The 16,449-nt window shown below is 43.3% G+C and overlaps 1 protein-coding gene across 1 annotated transcript in view; it reads left to right on the top strand.

The window, feature by feature from the left end:
* Nucleotides 1-836: 836 nt before the first annotated feature.
* The window catches only part of LOC107120158 (very-long-chain 3-oxoacyl-CoA reductase-like), a gene marked incomplete at its 5' end in the record, with an annotated part of 28,007 nt that continues 12,394 nt past the window's right edge, over nucleotides 837-16,449 (top strand). Inside the window, 6 exons of the mRNA XM_015422804.1 lie at nucleotides 837-883; nucleotides 3,590-3,665; nucleotides 5,508-5,618; nucleotides 7,527-7,591; nucleotides 13,996-14,040; nucleotides 14,423-14,457. Coding sequence (XP_015278290.1) covers nucleotides 837-883; nucleotides 3,590-3,665; nucleotides 5,508-5,618; nucleotides 7,527-7,591; nucleotides 13,996-14,040; nucleotides 14,423-14,457 — 379 coding nt within the window. The remainder of the gene's footprint in view (nucleotides 884-3,589; nucleotides 3,666-5,507; nucleotides 5,619-7,526; nucleotides 7,592-13,995; nucleotides 14,041-14,422; nucleotides 14,458-16,449) is intronic.

Below are 16,449 nucleotides of genomic sequence, written 5' to 3'. Positions count from 1 at the left end.
ACCTTTTGTTTGGGTGTAGAGAATCCTTGGGTAGAAATGGAATAAGGTTAGGTTAAATAAACATTTGGGGCCACGGTGGCTCAGAGGTGAAGATGCTGAGCTGCAGACTGGAAGGCTGGTAGTTTGGCAGTTCGAGATCCTAGTGCCACGTGACGGAGTGAGCTCCTGTCTCTTGCCAACGTAGCAGTTCGAAAGCAAGAAATTGCAAGTAGATAAATAGGTACCACTTTGGTGGGAAGGTAACAGCGTTCTGTGTGCCTAGGCATTTAGTCATGCTGGCCAAATGACCACGGAAACGTCTTCAGACAGTGTTGGCTCTTCGGCTTGGAAACCGAGATGAGCACTGTCCCCTACAGCCGGATTTGACTAGCTTTCGAGCAAGGGAAACCTTTCCCTTTAAATAAACATTTAGGATATCATATAGTCACACCTTTTGCTGTAACTGAGCAATACATTTTTGCCAACTAAAATGATGCTCTGCCATTTGTAACCAATTAAGATTTCTGTATGTTATCTTCTGCCTATGTCATTTTGGGTACAAAACTTCATGTACTTCCTTACGTTGTTCCGAAAGCAGTTAATTTTTTGACAGGCTCTTTTGGCCTAAGTGTTTTCTGGTATTTCCTCGCAATAAAAATACCTAAGAACTTCCTCCTCACTGTGGCTTCAGTCGTGCATTCTTGGTTTGTTTCCTTTTGGCTTGGGGACACACGATGGAGTGTTCCCTGTTGTGGGGAGGGAAAGGGAAAGGAGTTTGTAAGCCACTCTGAGACACCTACGGGTAGTGAAGAGCGGGGTATAAATCCAATCTCTTCTCTTCTTCTTCTTCTTTGCAGTGGTGACCGGAGCAACATCTGGTATCGGAAAAGCCTACGCCCATGAGGTACGTCAATAAGCATGTGTGAAGTACTTGTCTAGGACTGATCGGGATGTCCCCTGGTCTCAAGTCATGGGGAAAAAGACTTCCGCTCTCATACATTTCTCTTCATTCTGGATCACCCACAAAGTTACATGACTGAGGGGAGAGCACTTCACTCCAACTTATTTCCATAGGGTGCAATGCAAATCCAGAACTTCCTAGTGACTGTGAGGCAGGTTCTGTAACCAGCGAAAGGATGAGCGTGTGAGAGATGTTTCACATCACGTTTCTGATTCCCACTGCGAATGTAACTTCTATTGAATTCAAGCTTAAAGAGGGATATCATAGAAATATTTTCTTTCAGTTAAAGAACTGAGGGAGGTGGCATATTTGGCAGCATTCTGTGACACTTATATTTATGGAAAGAACAATAAGCAAACTTCAAATTTCTTCTTTCCTTTTTTCCATGGTAAGACATAGGATATGGAACAACCATTAAGTAAGTATATATCAGTAATTGACATGTGACATTTTGGGCCAGTTGTGCTCAAGCAGACCAGAGTCTCAGTGTGTTCTGACACCAATCTAGAGGTTGGTTCATGAGGGAGAGGTTGGTTCATGAGGGAGAGCCAGTTGGGTGTGGTGGTTAAGAGTGTGGACTCTCATCTGGGAGAACCAGGTTTGATCACCGCTCCTCCACATGCAGCTGCTGGTGTGACCTTGGGTCAGTCACAAGTTCAGAGCCCCACCTACCTCACAGGGGTGCGTGTGTGGGGGGGGGGAAGGGAAAGGAGATTGTCATCCACTCTGAGACTCCTTTGGGTAGTGAAGGGCGGGGTATAAATCCAATCTCCTCCTCCTCCTCTTCTTCTAGACGTTTTGTTATGAGGTAGATGTTGTTTGGGTTGGGTGTGGGCCAGCCCACCACCACTGGGCAGAGGTGGCCATTCTCCCACCCAAACGCCAAGGGTGCCACCTACAGAGGAGGAGGGGTGGGGGATGGGGGGAGTTACTGAGAGGACTGGAATGGAGTGGCACAGGGGGAGGGTTGACCATCAGGAAGGCCATCTTGTCCACTCTGGCCAGGTCCAGGTGGGAGCGGTGGGGGCTGAGAATGTCTCCCAAATTGGTAGAAGAAAAAGAGGAGGAGGAGGAGATTGGATGTATACCCCTCCCTTCACTACCCGAAGGAGTCTCAGAACAGCGTACAATCTCCTCCTGTCCTTTCCCCTCCCCACAACAGACAACCTGTGAGGTAGGTGGGGCTAGGAGGGGACTGCCCTTGAGAGAACAGCTCTGACAGAACTACGGCTTGCCCAAGGTCATCCAGCAGGTGCGAGGGAAGAAGTGGGGAATCAAATCCGGTTCTCCCAGTTGAGAGTCCACGCTCTTAACCACCACACCAAACCAGTACACCAAACATCTGCTCACTCTGGACACTGGTGGGAAGGCAGGGGAGGAGATTCATGGCCGCACAAGAGAGATCAGCCCAGACGACCTCCCATTTCACTGCCGATAACCAGTAGCAGGGCTTCTGCCTGGTTTGCAGCTCCTCCTGCCCCCCCCCCGCCCAACTTCTTCTACCTGCTGTTCCCTGTGGACATGCTTCCCCTCCGGTGCCCAGTCCAGCTCTCTAATCAGAGGGGGATGACTTGCCTGAGAACTGCCCTTGAGAGAACAGCTCTGAGAGAACTTGTGACTGACCCAAGGTCACACCAGCAGCTGCATGTGGAGGAGTTGGGGAAACATACCTGGGTTCTTCCAGATTAGAGTCCGCACTCCGAACCACAACACCAAACTGGTGTTTGCACCAGAAAGGATTTTTCCCTTTCAGATCCTTCCTCTTCACTAACCTTCGGTTTCCAGAACCTTCTCACCACCATTGATTATGCAATACTCCATTCTGCCACCGGGGTATCGCCTTCCCCCCCCAGGTACCAAAGCAAATCCTTCCCTGAACCTCAAGTTGCCAACCTCCAGGTGGGCCCTGGAGTTTTCCTAGATTTTCCAGGAGCTGCAGAGGGGCAAATAATACGTTCTGGGTGAAACCCTTCCCCAGATCTTCCTCTCTATAGGCACCACCTCCCCCAAAACTCAAGGAAGTTCCGAGGCCGAACTTGGCAACCCTGCCTGAACCAGATTCCCAGCTGAACTCAAATGAGCCAAAACTCACTAAACCTCTGCTTTGGACTATCAGAAGAGGGAAGTTCAGAGAAATTTATGAGACTCAACTTCTAGCCGCCCCATGCCAGTGACTTTTGCCCAGGTCTACTGTGGTTGAAATGTCATTTCTCCACAGCATTTCCTCACATAATTATTACTCTGAGGAGCCAAAACATGTGGTAACAACCTCCTGTAAACAGGGGTGGATGAAGGCTCACTGGTGCCCTAAGCACTGACCAATCTTGGTGCCCCCTCCTTTCCACACTGACCCAGTCCATTTTAGTTGTTGACCTGCCTGACCAGATACACAATGCAGGTTGCAGCAATACAAACATTTATTCATAGGATAACACAATATACTGTACAAACTAAGCCAAGCTTGGGCTACATAAAGTTCTTTTCACCTTTTCCCCTACTTTGTGGTGCCCCCTTTGGCCCTGGTGCCCTAAGCACGTGCCTAGTCTACTTAGTGGTTAATCCGCCCCTGCCTGTAAACATCTCACCCTCTCAGCTTGGCTACACACTTTGGATTCCTGGCTGACCTTAACTTTCTTCTTCATCTGCCAGCTTGCTCGAAGAGGCCTTGATGTGGTTCTCATCAGCCGTTCGATGGAGAAACTGAAGCAGGTGGCGACTGAAATCGGTGAGTGAGGCCTGGCTTGCCCGGGTGGAGCCAGGCAGCTGGAGCTGCAAGCTCCCGAAATGAAGGGTTACGGAGAAGAGAAGTCCATTGGAGGAATAGTAGGAAGCATTCGTTATTGTAACCCAAGCACTAGCATTCACCAGAAGCCAAAGGCATCACCATTAATGGCGGAACTGTGAACCTGGACTTGAATGAATCAAATGCGAATCACTGAAGACGAAATGAGGCCCCCAGCTGGGAAGGTGTTCTGCATGCAGGACTGTGAGACCTCCTTACACTTTTCTAGCTGTCGTCGGTGCTCTCTTTGGAGCATGATATATAGGAAATAAATGGGGCCACGGTGATAAGGACAGAAAAGCAACACCGATCAAACCGTGAAGGAAACCATACGTGTGATAATAATCTCCTAGAAAATACGCAGAAGTCTCACATTGAAGTCCAAAATAAAGCAAATATATTCAAGGTCATTCTATATGCAATTCATTTCAAAAATATTACTATAAATAATCCATCTCACAAATAAAGTCCAAATCGAATGAAGGTCCTCTTTGTTATGAATATAAAGAGAATGTGTTGAATGCCATAACAGTCATCATTCACTGGTTTCAAAAGTCATTATTAAAGCATGAAGGCCATTCCACAAAATTCTTTCACGAAGGCCACACGTTTTTGTAAATCATCCAAGTTCATCAACAAAGGTCCGGATATCCTCTGTTTTGAAAGAAATCTTTCTCAAAATGTATTCTCAAATCAAGTTGTCCTAGTTAAACATCCATATTATAAATCCATCATTCTTATCAACGTTAACATTAAGCAGCAATTCTTTCTCCTGATTTACATCATATTGTTCTGTGGTGACCAAAATCTAACCAAAAGATGACACACTTTATTTACAGAGAAGCTGATTTAACATGACTGGGACACTCTTCAAAACAATGCCAGAGGAATATACTCTTCACTTCATCTTGAAATTAAATACTGTACTAAATTTAACCTGCTTCTATATCTTAACATGCTGACAATCCCAAAACCGAGGAGGTCATATATGATCACATGCTGTAACGTATCCTGGCAGATCTTCCAGGGACCGTCCCCCCTAGCCCGATTGTTACCCATGCCGTTTGTGGTGGTGGCAGCGGCGGCCCCTATGTAAAAGCCTGGTGAAAGAGCTCCGTCTTACTGGCCCTGCAGAACTGCAGAAGGTCCCGCAGGGCCCTGATCTCCTCCGGGAGCTCGTTCCACCAGGTAGGAGCCTTGCCTCCCTGGGGTCTGGAATCACCAGGCGATGTTGCGTCCTGGACCAAAGTGCTCTTGGGGGTATGTGTGGGGAAAGGAAAATAAAAAAATAAAATTAGCATAACTCATTAGCATAACTTATTTGCATACACCACACACCCTTTTCCAGTGTGGCTCAGGGCGGCGAACATAGAGGCAAATGCCATACACACAACAATAAAGCAATAAACAATCATTACCTATAAAACAGTTAAAAGTCGGTGCTCAACAGACCATATCAATTCCATAATAAAATGTCAATAACAATAACACACTCCAAGTAAACACAATTGTCTCTGCTCAATTGACGCTACACTATAACTGTCATCCGCATACCAGGGCCAGTGCGCCTCATGATGTTAATACGGTGGTGGTACAATGGCGGTGGCAGCCCCTACTCGAAAGCCTGGCGAAAGATGCTGTGCCTGGAGGAGGCAGACGAATTTGTTCAGCGAGCCAAAGTCTGTGTTTTAGTATCGTGATTTGTGAGTCTGGTTTGACAGGGGAAACAGATGAGGTTCCAGCTCTTCCCTCCTGCTTGAAATCCTCTCTGTCTTTATTTCTTAGAGCAGCAACATCGCCGAAGAACCAAAGTGTTCCAAACAGATTTCACACACGGCTCAGAAATCTATGAGCCAATTCGAGCCGCTTTGCAGGGTCTGGAGATTGGCATTCTGGGTAAGTTTGAACACTGGCTCTCTCTCTCTCTGTCTCATTGGTAGTAACCATCACGTGACCAAGAATCCTTGGCCCCTTCTGCATCTAGCATTTGCTCGGTTGTTTTACCAAATGCACACTGGAACAGAAAAAGATGTTACTCTAAACCACATTCAAATACCCCGGGATGACACCGTACTGACTGCAGAGTTGCCCCTGAACAGCCATGAAATGGCCATAAATCAATGCAGATGGTACCGTAGAACCGAGAGATCAAAGGAAGTGAAACCGGCATGCAGTGTGGAGGCTACCATAAAACCCAACAATCAAAGGAAGTGAAAGTGGATGTAATGTAGAGCAGAATTTCTGTTCCCATGCGGGTTTGGTAAATCAGCGGAGCGAATGCTAGATGCAGAATGGACCCTTCTCTGGTGCCCCGAAAGGTCCACTATGTAGAGCCCGAATTATGCCAATAAACAATTCTATACGAGACCTGCTCCTATATTAAGTGTTTCTGGTGATCTATTCATTCTCATATACGTCATATTACAGGTTACTCAATCACTTGTACCCCTGATCTATATAATGGAAAAGATACTAGGGCTGCGGCCACACACGCTAAATAATCCACTTTCAATCCACTTTCCAACTGGATTTTCCTAGTGTGTGAACGGTCAAAATCCAGTTGGGGTTCAATCAGACAGCTCTTTAGATCCATGCGAGGCACGAGTGCCTCATGGATTTAAATGTAATGTCCAGACATCAACATCTGGGAAACGTACGTCTTCCATGAGCATCCCGTTTTGCCGTGCTTCGGAACTGTACTAAAAGGGTACTACTTCAAATCTGGAGTTTTCGGTTCCCGATGGGCCATTCACAGACTTTCCCCGTCCGATCGTTCCAGCGTGCGTCAGACCATCCCGAACGGGCGCCATTTTTAACAATCTTGATTCTGCGCATGCACGGATAAACAAGGCCGCGATATCACACCTATGCGCATGTGCAAAAAGTTAAAAAAACCAAAACCACCGTGAGTGCCTCCTTCAGTGGACGCCGTCTAGACAATCCACAGCAGAAGCAGCGCACGATAAGGCGATTCCCCTGGGGGATGTCTGGTTGTGCGAGGATGGATTTAAAAGATCGGGATCAAATTTGAGCCGGCATAATGTCTTGATTAGCTGCCCGTCTGAATGCACCCTTGGAAAGTGCATTGAAAGTGGATTATTTAGTGTATGTGACCGCAGCCTAGGGCTGATTCTGCACTGCCTTTTCTCTCTGTTGTTTTATGAAAACCATGTTGGAACAGAAATTCCCCTCTTCATTGAATGCTGGTTTCACTTCCTCTGATTATCGGGTTTTATGGTAGTTTCCACACTCCATGCCTCTTTTGAGTTCTTTGACTGTCAAATTTTATTGTACCATCTTGCATAGATTTATGGTCATTTTATGGCTGTTCAGGGGTCACTTTGCAGTCATTACAGGCATTGCCCCAAGGTATTTGAATGTGGTTTTGGGCTGCACTTTGTCCTCCCCATTGAGAAAATGTGGAGCAAATGCCAGATGCGGAATCATCCTCGATCAGCGATTTCAAAGCAATGATAGTCCTTATATATCACATTTTGTCGAGATGTGGTTCCCTGTAGTAGAATTTATTTCTAGAAACAAATTGTTGCTTCATTGTTCATCCTCGATTGATGTATTGATACTGTGAGATCTTCTCTACTTATCTCTTCAGATATTTGAATTATTTAAGCCAACTGTCAGTTGTTTAGGGATTCTGGACCAATGTTCTTCTGTCCAACACCAGTTTGTGATCAGATGAGGACTCTGCTGTGGCTGTAGCTACCTGGTCTTAAGTATTCCCAATGTTTTCCTTTTGAGCCTTCAGTGTCAATGCAGTGATCTGAACTTCGGTTTGTCTTTTTGCAGTGAACAATGTTGGTCTGGCACTGGAAGCGCCCAGATATTTTCTGGATGCTGCTAAGGTTGTCAAGGTGAGTTTAGTCTCAGCCCCAACATTTGCTGGCCTTGTCCACCCCCCCCAAACATATCATCCTACTTATCTTTTCTTTAAAACCCCATACATATTTTACAACAAGAAGAAGAGATTGGATTTATACCCCGCCCTTACAAACTCCTTTCCCTTCCCCTCCCCACAACAGGCACCCTGGGAGGTAGGCGGGGCTGAGAGAGCTCTGACAGAAACGGCTCTTTTTCAAGAAAACCTCTTTTTTCCCATAAACTTTTTATTGTAGGGATATATCAACATCCAAATAATCAAAAACATTTCATTCAATTACAATACAATACATCCCATTTTCAAATTTATTCTCCTCCCCTCCCCCATACTTGACTTCCAACAGTGCGGTATCACCTCATATTTCTTTCTTAAATTTTCCTTACCCTATTTTTTCAATACATTGTCACTATCTATTAGGTAACCTTATGTAAAATCAGATTATTATATTTCCACTCTAATAACTATCTAAACTTATCAAAGTATTCTTTACATCCCATCTTTGTTCTAGATATTCTTTAAAGTCTTTCCATTCTTCATAAAATTCATCATCTTCTTTATTATTCAATTTTCTCGTTAATTTATCCATTTCAGCCATATATAGTACCTTTTTCAACCAATCCCAAACCTCAGGTATCCTGTCTTGTTTCCAGAATTGAGCATAAGTCATTCTCGCGGTTGTTATTAAGTACCATAACAACGTCTTTTTTGTAACATTAACTTCTTCCATTTTCAGTCCCAGAAGTAAAATTTCTGGTTCCTTCTTAAAAGATGATTTCAGGATTGTCTGCATTTCTGCGTGAACCTCTGTCCAATATTTAACTGCCTTCTCACAGGTCCACCACATATGATAAAAAGAACCTTCATGACTTTTACATTTCCAACACTTATTAGACAAAGCATTATTAATATTTGCAATTTTTGGGGGGTCATATACCATCTATACATCATTTTGAAACAATTTTCTTTTAAATTATTACAAGTTGAAATTTTCATTGATTTTTTCCACAAATATCACCAAAATGACATAGTAATTTCCTTATTAATATTTATCGCCCACTTAATCATTTGTCCTTTTACAACTTCATCTTCGGTAAACCATTTTAACAATATTTTATATATTCTTGAAATCATTTTTTCCCCTTTTTCCGCCCATACACATTCCAGTTCATTGTTTTTTCCCCTGAAACCATAACGTTTTTTTGTCAATAATAAACAAATCATAAATCTGTCTATAATTCCACCAGTCATAGCTATAATCCAATTCTTCTCTTGGTTTAATATCAACCTTTTCGCCCTCCCACTTTAACAAATCCCTATATGTTAACCAATCTTCTCCTTGCACCCTAGAATAGGGATTTATTACTTCCGCTGGTACAATCCAAAGTGGTCTAACATCATAAAAAAACCTTTTCTATCTTTTCCACGTTTCCATCAAAGTTTTTCTTATCACATGGTGTTTGAAAAAGTTATCCATTTTTTCCTTTTCATACCATAGGTAGGCGTGCCAGCCAAATCTACAGTCATGCCCTTCTAACGCCAACAATTTTTTGTTTTCCAAATTGATCCATTCCTGCAACCATGTCAGGCACACCGCTTCATGGTATAGCTTAAAGTTGGGCAGTTGGAAGCCTCCTCGTTCTTTAGCATCATACATTATCTTCATCTTAATTCTTGGCTTCCTCCCTGCCCATATAAATTTTGATACTTCTTTTTGCCATCCCTCAAACACCTTGGTTTCACGAATAATTGGAATAGTCTGAAATAAAAACATCATTCTTGGCAAAATATTCATTTTGACCACTGAAATACGTCCCAACAGGGACAAGTTCAAAATGTCCCACTTCTTAAGGTCCTGTTGTACCTTTTCCCACAGCTTTTCATAATTGTTCTTAAACAGATCTATATTTTTTGCTGTCAAGTCCACTCCTAAATATTTAACTTTATTTGTCGCCTCGCATTGTACCATTTCCTGTAAGTCCATTTGCCTTTGTTTAATCATATTTTTACATAACAATTTAGACTTTTTCTTATTCACGTAAAAACCAGCCAAGTCTCCAAAATCCTTAATTATATCCATTAGTTTCGGCAACGTGTTAAAGGGATCCTCCACAACAAACATCACATCATCCGCAAATGCTCGATATTTATAAGAAAAACCTTTCAAGTCAAGTCCCTTGATTTCCTTTTCCTCTCTTACCTTCTTCAATAAGAGTTCCAAAATCCATATGAACAAAAGCGGAGATAGTGGGCATCCCTGCCTCGTCCCTTTCTGCACGTTAAAGAAGTCTGTCATGTCTTTATTTACATTCAATGACGATTTTTGTTCACTATAAATTGCCTTGATTAAATTCAAAAACGGCTGGCCTATTTCCATTTTTTCTATTACTTGCAGTAAAAAGTCCCAATTTAAATTATCAAAAGCTTTTTCTGCATCAACAAAGAAAAATGTTACTTCTTTCTCTGGATGTTTGTCATAATACTCTATGGCATCAATCACCATTCTCAAATTGTCTCTGATTTGCCTGTTTGGCAAAAAGCCGGCTTGTTCTTCTGCAATAACTTCCTGCAAATACTTCTTTACTCTCTCGGCCAGGACCTTAGCATATAATTTATAATCATTATTAAGAAGAGAGATAGGTCTATAATTTTTAACATCGGTCAAATCTTGACCTTCTTTGGGTATTAGTGATATATTTGCCAATTTCCAAGTTTCCGGCAATTTTGCTGATTTTCTTATTTCATTCATCAACAACACAAATATCGGGGTCAGGTCCTCTTTTAATTTTTTGTAAAATTTCACTGTAAATCCGTCTGGTCCAGGAGCTTTCCCCAATTTTGCATCATCTATTGCCTTCAAAATTTCTTCTTTTTGAATCTCAGCATTTAACAGATCTTTATCTTTTTGCTGAATTTTCAATAAGTCCACTTCATTCAAATATTTTGCTAATCTTGCCGGGTCAATATTCTTCTTCTGAAATAATTTGGCATAGTACTTAAAAAAGCTCTTTTAATCCCGTGTATTTCCACCAAATCTCTACCTTCTTCAACAATTTTATTTATAATTCTTCTCTCTCTTCTATTTTTCAACTGCCAAGCCAAAAACTTTCCAGGTTTATTTGCTCCTTCAAAGGATTTCTGCTGAAGTTTCTTTAAATTCCAATACATTTCTCTATTTGCAATTACATTCATCTGTTCTTGTAGAATTTTTATCTCTCTTATTGTAGATTTCTTCCCTGGTCTCTTTTTCAACTCAGATTCCTTCTGTCGAATTTTATTATTGATATCCACCAATTGTTGGTTCTTCTCTTTTCTGTCTTTCGCATTTAATGATATAAGTAATCCTCTTATCACCGCTTCATATGCGTCCCATACTGTCTGTATTGGCGTATCTTTATCCATATTCAGTTGAAAAAATATTTCTGTTTCTTTACGTAATGTCTCAAGTATCTTCTTTTTATCCAACAAATCCTCATTGATTCTCCAATGTAACTGCTTATTTTTCTCCTTGGTAATCCACAGCACTGGATTATGATCAGAATTGTCTTTCGATAAAATTTCCACCTTTGAAGTTTTCGTAGCCAGTTCTCCAGACATCCAAATCATATCAATTCTCGAAAAAGATTCATGTTGATTTGAGTAAAATGTGTAGTCCTTAACTCCTGGGTTCCATTTTCTCCATACATCTTCTAACTTCTCTTGTTCCATCAGTTTAAAAAAGGTCATCGGTAATTTTCCAATTTTGTCGTCTCCTTTCTTAGATTGTCTATCTAGTTTATTATCTACAGTCCCGTTAAAATCACCTGCCACCACGACTTCATCGTAACTCAACTGGTCAAATTCTTTTGAAAGATCTTGAAAAAAATTTTCTTTTGCACCATTTGGTGCATAAACGTTAACAATCAATGTCTTTTTCTGATGCAACAAAATTTCAACTCCCACATACCTTCCTTCTTTGTCTTTAAAAACTTCTTTGGGGCTCAAACCTTTGTTAACATATGTTACAGTTCCTTTGACCTTTTTCTCTGCAGATGAATAAAATTCTTCGCCTAATTTCTTATTAATCAAATATTTATAGTCCGTTTTTTTGATGTGCGTTTCTTGTAAGCAAATAACATCACACTTTTGTTTCTCCAACCAATGTAATTAAACTCCTCTTATTGGGTGAATTTAGTCCATTTACATTCCAAGACAAAAATTTGTAATCCATATTGCTTTTTTCTTATATGTCTCCAAACTCTGTAATATTGTCCGCTTTGAACCTAAGCAGGTCGTTCATTGAAGTAATTGAGTACTTCAAAGCATGGTAGTCAAAAGACAGTCCGAACGGAATCTCCCATCTAAATCTGATTTTCATCTGTCTCAATTTGTCAGCTAATTTTTTATATTTCTTCCTTTCCAATAAGATCGATCTAGGGAGCTCTCTCAAAATAATTATCTTCTTTCCATCAATTTCCAAAGAGTCTGTAAATTGCTTTTTAAAAATATCTTCTTTGATTTTCAGGGAGACAAACTGAACAATTACATCTCTTGGCAACTTTTTCCTTTCTGCGTATGCTGATCGAACTCTGTAAATCAAATCAAACTGAGAATCCAGATCTCCAATATCGTCTTCCAGATATAGTGTCAATGCTTCAATCACTGTTTTTCTTATATCCTCATCTTCTTTTTGAACTATTCCTCTCAATCTCAACTGATTCTGTTTGACTCTATATTCCATTATGGATTCCACTCTCTTATTTTCTTGTTCCATTTTCTTCTCCAACTTTTTACTCTCTTCCTCCATATCTGTTGTCTTTGTCGCCAAGCCTTGAATCTCTTTTATAACCTCGACCATATCCTTTTTAACCTCCACCAATTCTGCTGCAACTAATTCTTTAATTGCAGTAATATTCTTCTCTTGTACTTCTTCCAACTGCTCCAAGTGAACTTTCATGCGCTTATCCATTTGCTCATCAAGTTGTGTTCCTAAAGCTTTTATTGCCTCTGTCATTCTCTTCTCCATCGCCTCCATAGCTGCTTGCCACTCCTTCTTATGTTTTCCACTTGCCATCGCTGGACTTGCCCCCGATGTTACTCTCGGCCTTAATTTCGGTTCCGTCTTGAAATCTTCAAAGTGGCCCCTCCAGGTCCACTTCTTACTTTGGCCGTCTTCTCTTAAGCCAATTAATCTAGCACCCGATTTTCTGCTTGTATAATTTCACCATTATCGGCTTAAAATTAAATTTAAATTTTAGTCCTCCACAAAATGTCAGGTGCAAGTTCTCTATGGTATTTTGGCATGAGTAGGTCAATTTCGCATTTCCGGCATTTCACTTCCGGCGATTCAGTTCCTGTTCGCTCGCTCTTATGGTTATTCGTGCAACTGCTTTAAGTTGTCGATCTCCTTCCGGTACCTCTCCGTCCTCCAAAATCCTCTCTAGTCACTTCTTGTCTGTCTTTTCACCCGGAGAGCATTCAGCGTTGCACACATTCGTTCCTTCAACACTTCCTTTCACTGCGCACTTTTCTTTCTAGCTGACCACAGGAATGTTAAACAAAGTCTCTTTTTAACGATTTCTAGTACAAAACAACATCTTTTCTCCTACCAAATGGATCGGTTAATTTTACAAAGTTCATCTACGCTTAACCGCTTACGTCACTTTACAGTTCATCAGCGTTATGGTAAGCTATGTATCTTGTTACCTTTCACGTTAATCTCAGCTCTCCGCACTGTTTCTTTTCAAAAAATCTTAAGTTCTTCGATGTTAAGAGACCGGGTGACGGCGAATTTATGCTGGAAACCAGCCCGATTAGCTCCTTGAGTGATGTTTTGCAAATGCCTTTCTTGGTGGGGGGGATCAAAGCGCGCCTGCTAGCCCCCTTCGGGGCTTGCGGTACGCCAATCTCAACCCCCGCTGAGACAAAATTGCATGCAAGTCGGTCCCCTTGCCTGGGAACTTCTGCATTGGGCAGATCAAAGCCCAAGCTGTCGAATGGAGCTATCGTCCACCTCGCACACTCGCAAGATGCGTTAATGCGCCATTTTAACCCGGCCGGAAGTCCTTTTTCAAGAAAACCTCTGACAGGACTATGGCTCGGCCAAAGTCATCCAGCGGCTCAGAGTGCAGGAATGGGGAATCAAACCCGTTTATCCCCAGATTAGAGTCCGTGCACTTAACCGCTACGCCAGACTGGCACCGAACAAGACTGAAGCAGGCTCCGAGAGGGGCTTATCTCGTGTTCCTTCACAGTAGCTGAAGTTGCCCGAGACACTCCAAAAGCAGCAGAGAGGTTTCCAGCCCTTTATGATGACAAGCTCCTTCTGTCTTAGTATGCGCTCACTCACAATCATCAACGCGACCAAGCTCATTACACTGTGCTTTCTTTTCCTCTCTACAGAGCATAGATAACATAGCACACTGCAACATGCTTTCGACTGTAAAGGTGAGTGAAACGGAGTCCTCTATTATCCCTGCCGGGTATCAGAACTGTCGACCTCTTGTCCAGAACGTCAGACCTGTGGGATGTGGGCGAGAATGTGCAACCAGCCATTCTCCCCCCAAGACCTTTGTGGGAGGAGGAGAGCCAAGATGTGGTTGCTTTGTGATCTCAGGATGAACTTCCAGGTCACTCGAGAAATAGTTAGGAGCATGGACTGTGTCACGAGAACTTGCTTCTCCCTGTGTTCAGCGTCTTTTGGATCTGGCAAAAAATGGATTTGGACTGACGCGTGTAGCATGAGTGGCAACACAAATACGGAGAAGGAAGGGTTTGGGCGTCTGTTCTCCTCTCACTTAGACAGTTTCATCTGCTCTTGTCTTCCTAGATGACGCAGATCGTCCTTCCTCAGATGGTGGCCAGGTAAAACCTCAGGATTATCCTGCAGCTCCGGTGCTGCGAACATAGAAAAGGTAAAGCTTCCCTTGCTCGAAAGCCAGTCGAATCCGACTCTAGGGTTGCAGTGCTCATCTCCGTTTCCAAGCCGAAGAGCCAGCGCTGTCATGTGGCCAGCAGGACCAGACGCCGAAGCTCATTGAACGCTGTTACCTTCCCACCAAAGTGGTACCTATTTATCTACCTGCAATTTCTTGCTTTCAGGGTGGCAGGAGCTGGGACGAGAGACGGAAGCTCACTCTGTCCTGTGGCACTCGGGTCTTGAACCGCTGAACTACTGACCTTCCAGCCTACAGTTCAGCATCTTAACCACTTGAGCCATCGCAGCTCTTGTGAACATACATACTTCTAAATTATTGGAGGGGGAAAGAGCGTGTGTTTAGTTTTCCCAAAGTGGCTTTCAAAGATCAGAGGCCCTCCCCTTCAGCCAGCATAGGGAAGAAAAGCACCCAAGTCTATTGTACATTCTGATCAGCCAGGTTCTACTGGGGTGACCTGCCTTCCTACTCTGTATTATTTTTCCTCCTTCTCCTCCTCCTCCTCCTCCTTGTCTCACCCATTTGTGTTATGTCAGGTTTCTGATGTTCCAGAAATGCTTTGGGTAGCCATGGTGTTTTCCTCCCAGCTTTCCCCCTAGGCCTGTATCTTCTACATATTTTGGAGAAACTTAGTTTGGCATTCCTTAGTGAGCCACGGTGGCTCATAGGTTAAGACACCGAGCTGCAGGACTTCCGGCGGCGCAGCGAGCGGGCGGGGCGCGCGAGCGCTCCGATGCCCGATTCTCTCCCGCTCTCTTTGGGGGCTTTCCTGGTCTCCAGGAAAGTCCCGACAGACCTCCCGTAGAGAGGTCTGGTGCAGGGGGCTTGTTTTTGGCCCCTCCCCCAACTGGCAAATGCGTCTGGTGTCCAATTTTTTGCCCCGGCACAGAAGCGGGTGAGTGGAGGGGAACTTGGCCGCCATGTTCCCCATAGCTGCAGCCTTCCGTCTTGTTTTTAATTAAAAATTATTTTGTGGATTACAAGCAATGAAGCAAGAAAAGTTAAAAAAATTGTATCTGCGCACATCTTTGAGAAAAAAAAGCAAAGACGCCCAGAAAACTGCAAGTATCTTCAAGTAAAATATTGCCCTGAAATTGACTGGCTCAAAAAGGGAAACCAAGCGGCCAGAAGGAAGAGAGGAAGCTAAGTATATCTACATTTCTTTTTTACTCGGGGCAAGAGGTGGTGTTCTCTTGGAACTGGATTAATGTGAGGACTGTAAGCTGTTTGTTCCCAAGTTTGTAAGTTGAAGGACTTAATAAATGGCGACTGTAGAAGGAAGTGAGACGGAGGGGATAATGGACGAAAGTGTGTTTGTGTCAGACATGACGGTGGAACAATTTCTAGAGGTTTTAAAGGAAGAAATACGAAAGGCTGTAGAAGAGGGAATACGAAAGGGGATGGAACAAGTACTTGGAAATTTAAAAGAGACCCCTACTGTAACAGAGAGAATTGAGAATCTGGAGCTACATACATGGAATTTGGAAGAGAGCACTGAGTTGCAACAAGGAAAGGAGAACACAGAGTTACCATGCCCTCAAATTCCAAGGCAAAGGAGGAGGGAAATAATAGTAGCCAAAAGGAGACAAAGGAAGAGAAAGAAGATAAGAGGAAAGGAAAAGGTGTTTAGAGCAGGGGTCGTTTCGTAGAAAAAGAGCTAGGGGAACTCATTAGCATAACTCATTAGCATATGCCACACCCCTTGACATCACCAGAAGTGTGTCATAAGGCCACACCCCTTGTCATCACCGGAAGTGTGTCATAAGGCCACACACCCCGCCCCCAACGGTCCCGGCCGCCACCGCCGGCCTTGCAGCTCCACTGCCGAGCCCCATGAGGGGCCCGGCGGTGGACCTGCAAGGCCGGCAGGAGTGCAAGGAAGCCCCGCGAAGGCCCTCCCTGGCCCCAGGCAGGCAGGGGT

Source organism: Gekko japonicus, unplaced genomic scaffold (genome assembly GCF_001447785.1).
Source record: "Gekko japonicus isolate JY-2015 unplaced genomic scaffold, Gekko_japonicus_V1.1 scaffold3959, whole genome shotgun sequence".
Classification (NCBI taxonomy): Eukaryota; Metazoa; Chordata; class Lepidosauria; order Squamata; family Gekkonidae; genus Gekko; species Gekko japonicus.
The sequence above is the reverse complement of the archived record's forward strand: the minus strand, read 5'-3'. Positions and strand labels throughout refer to the sequence as shown.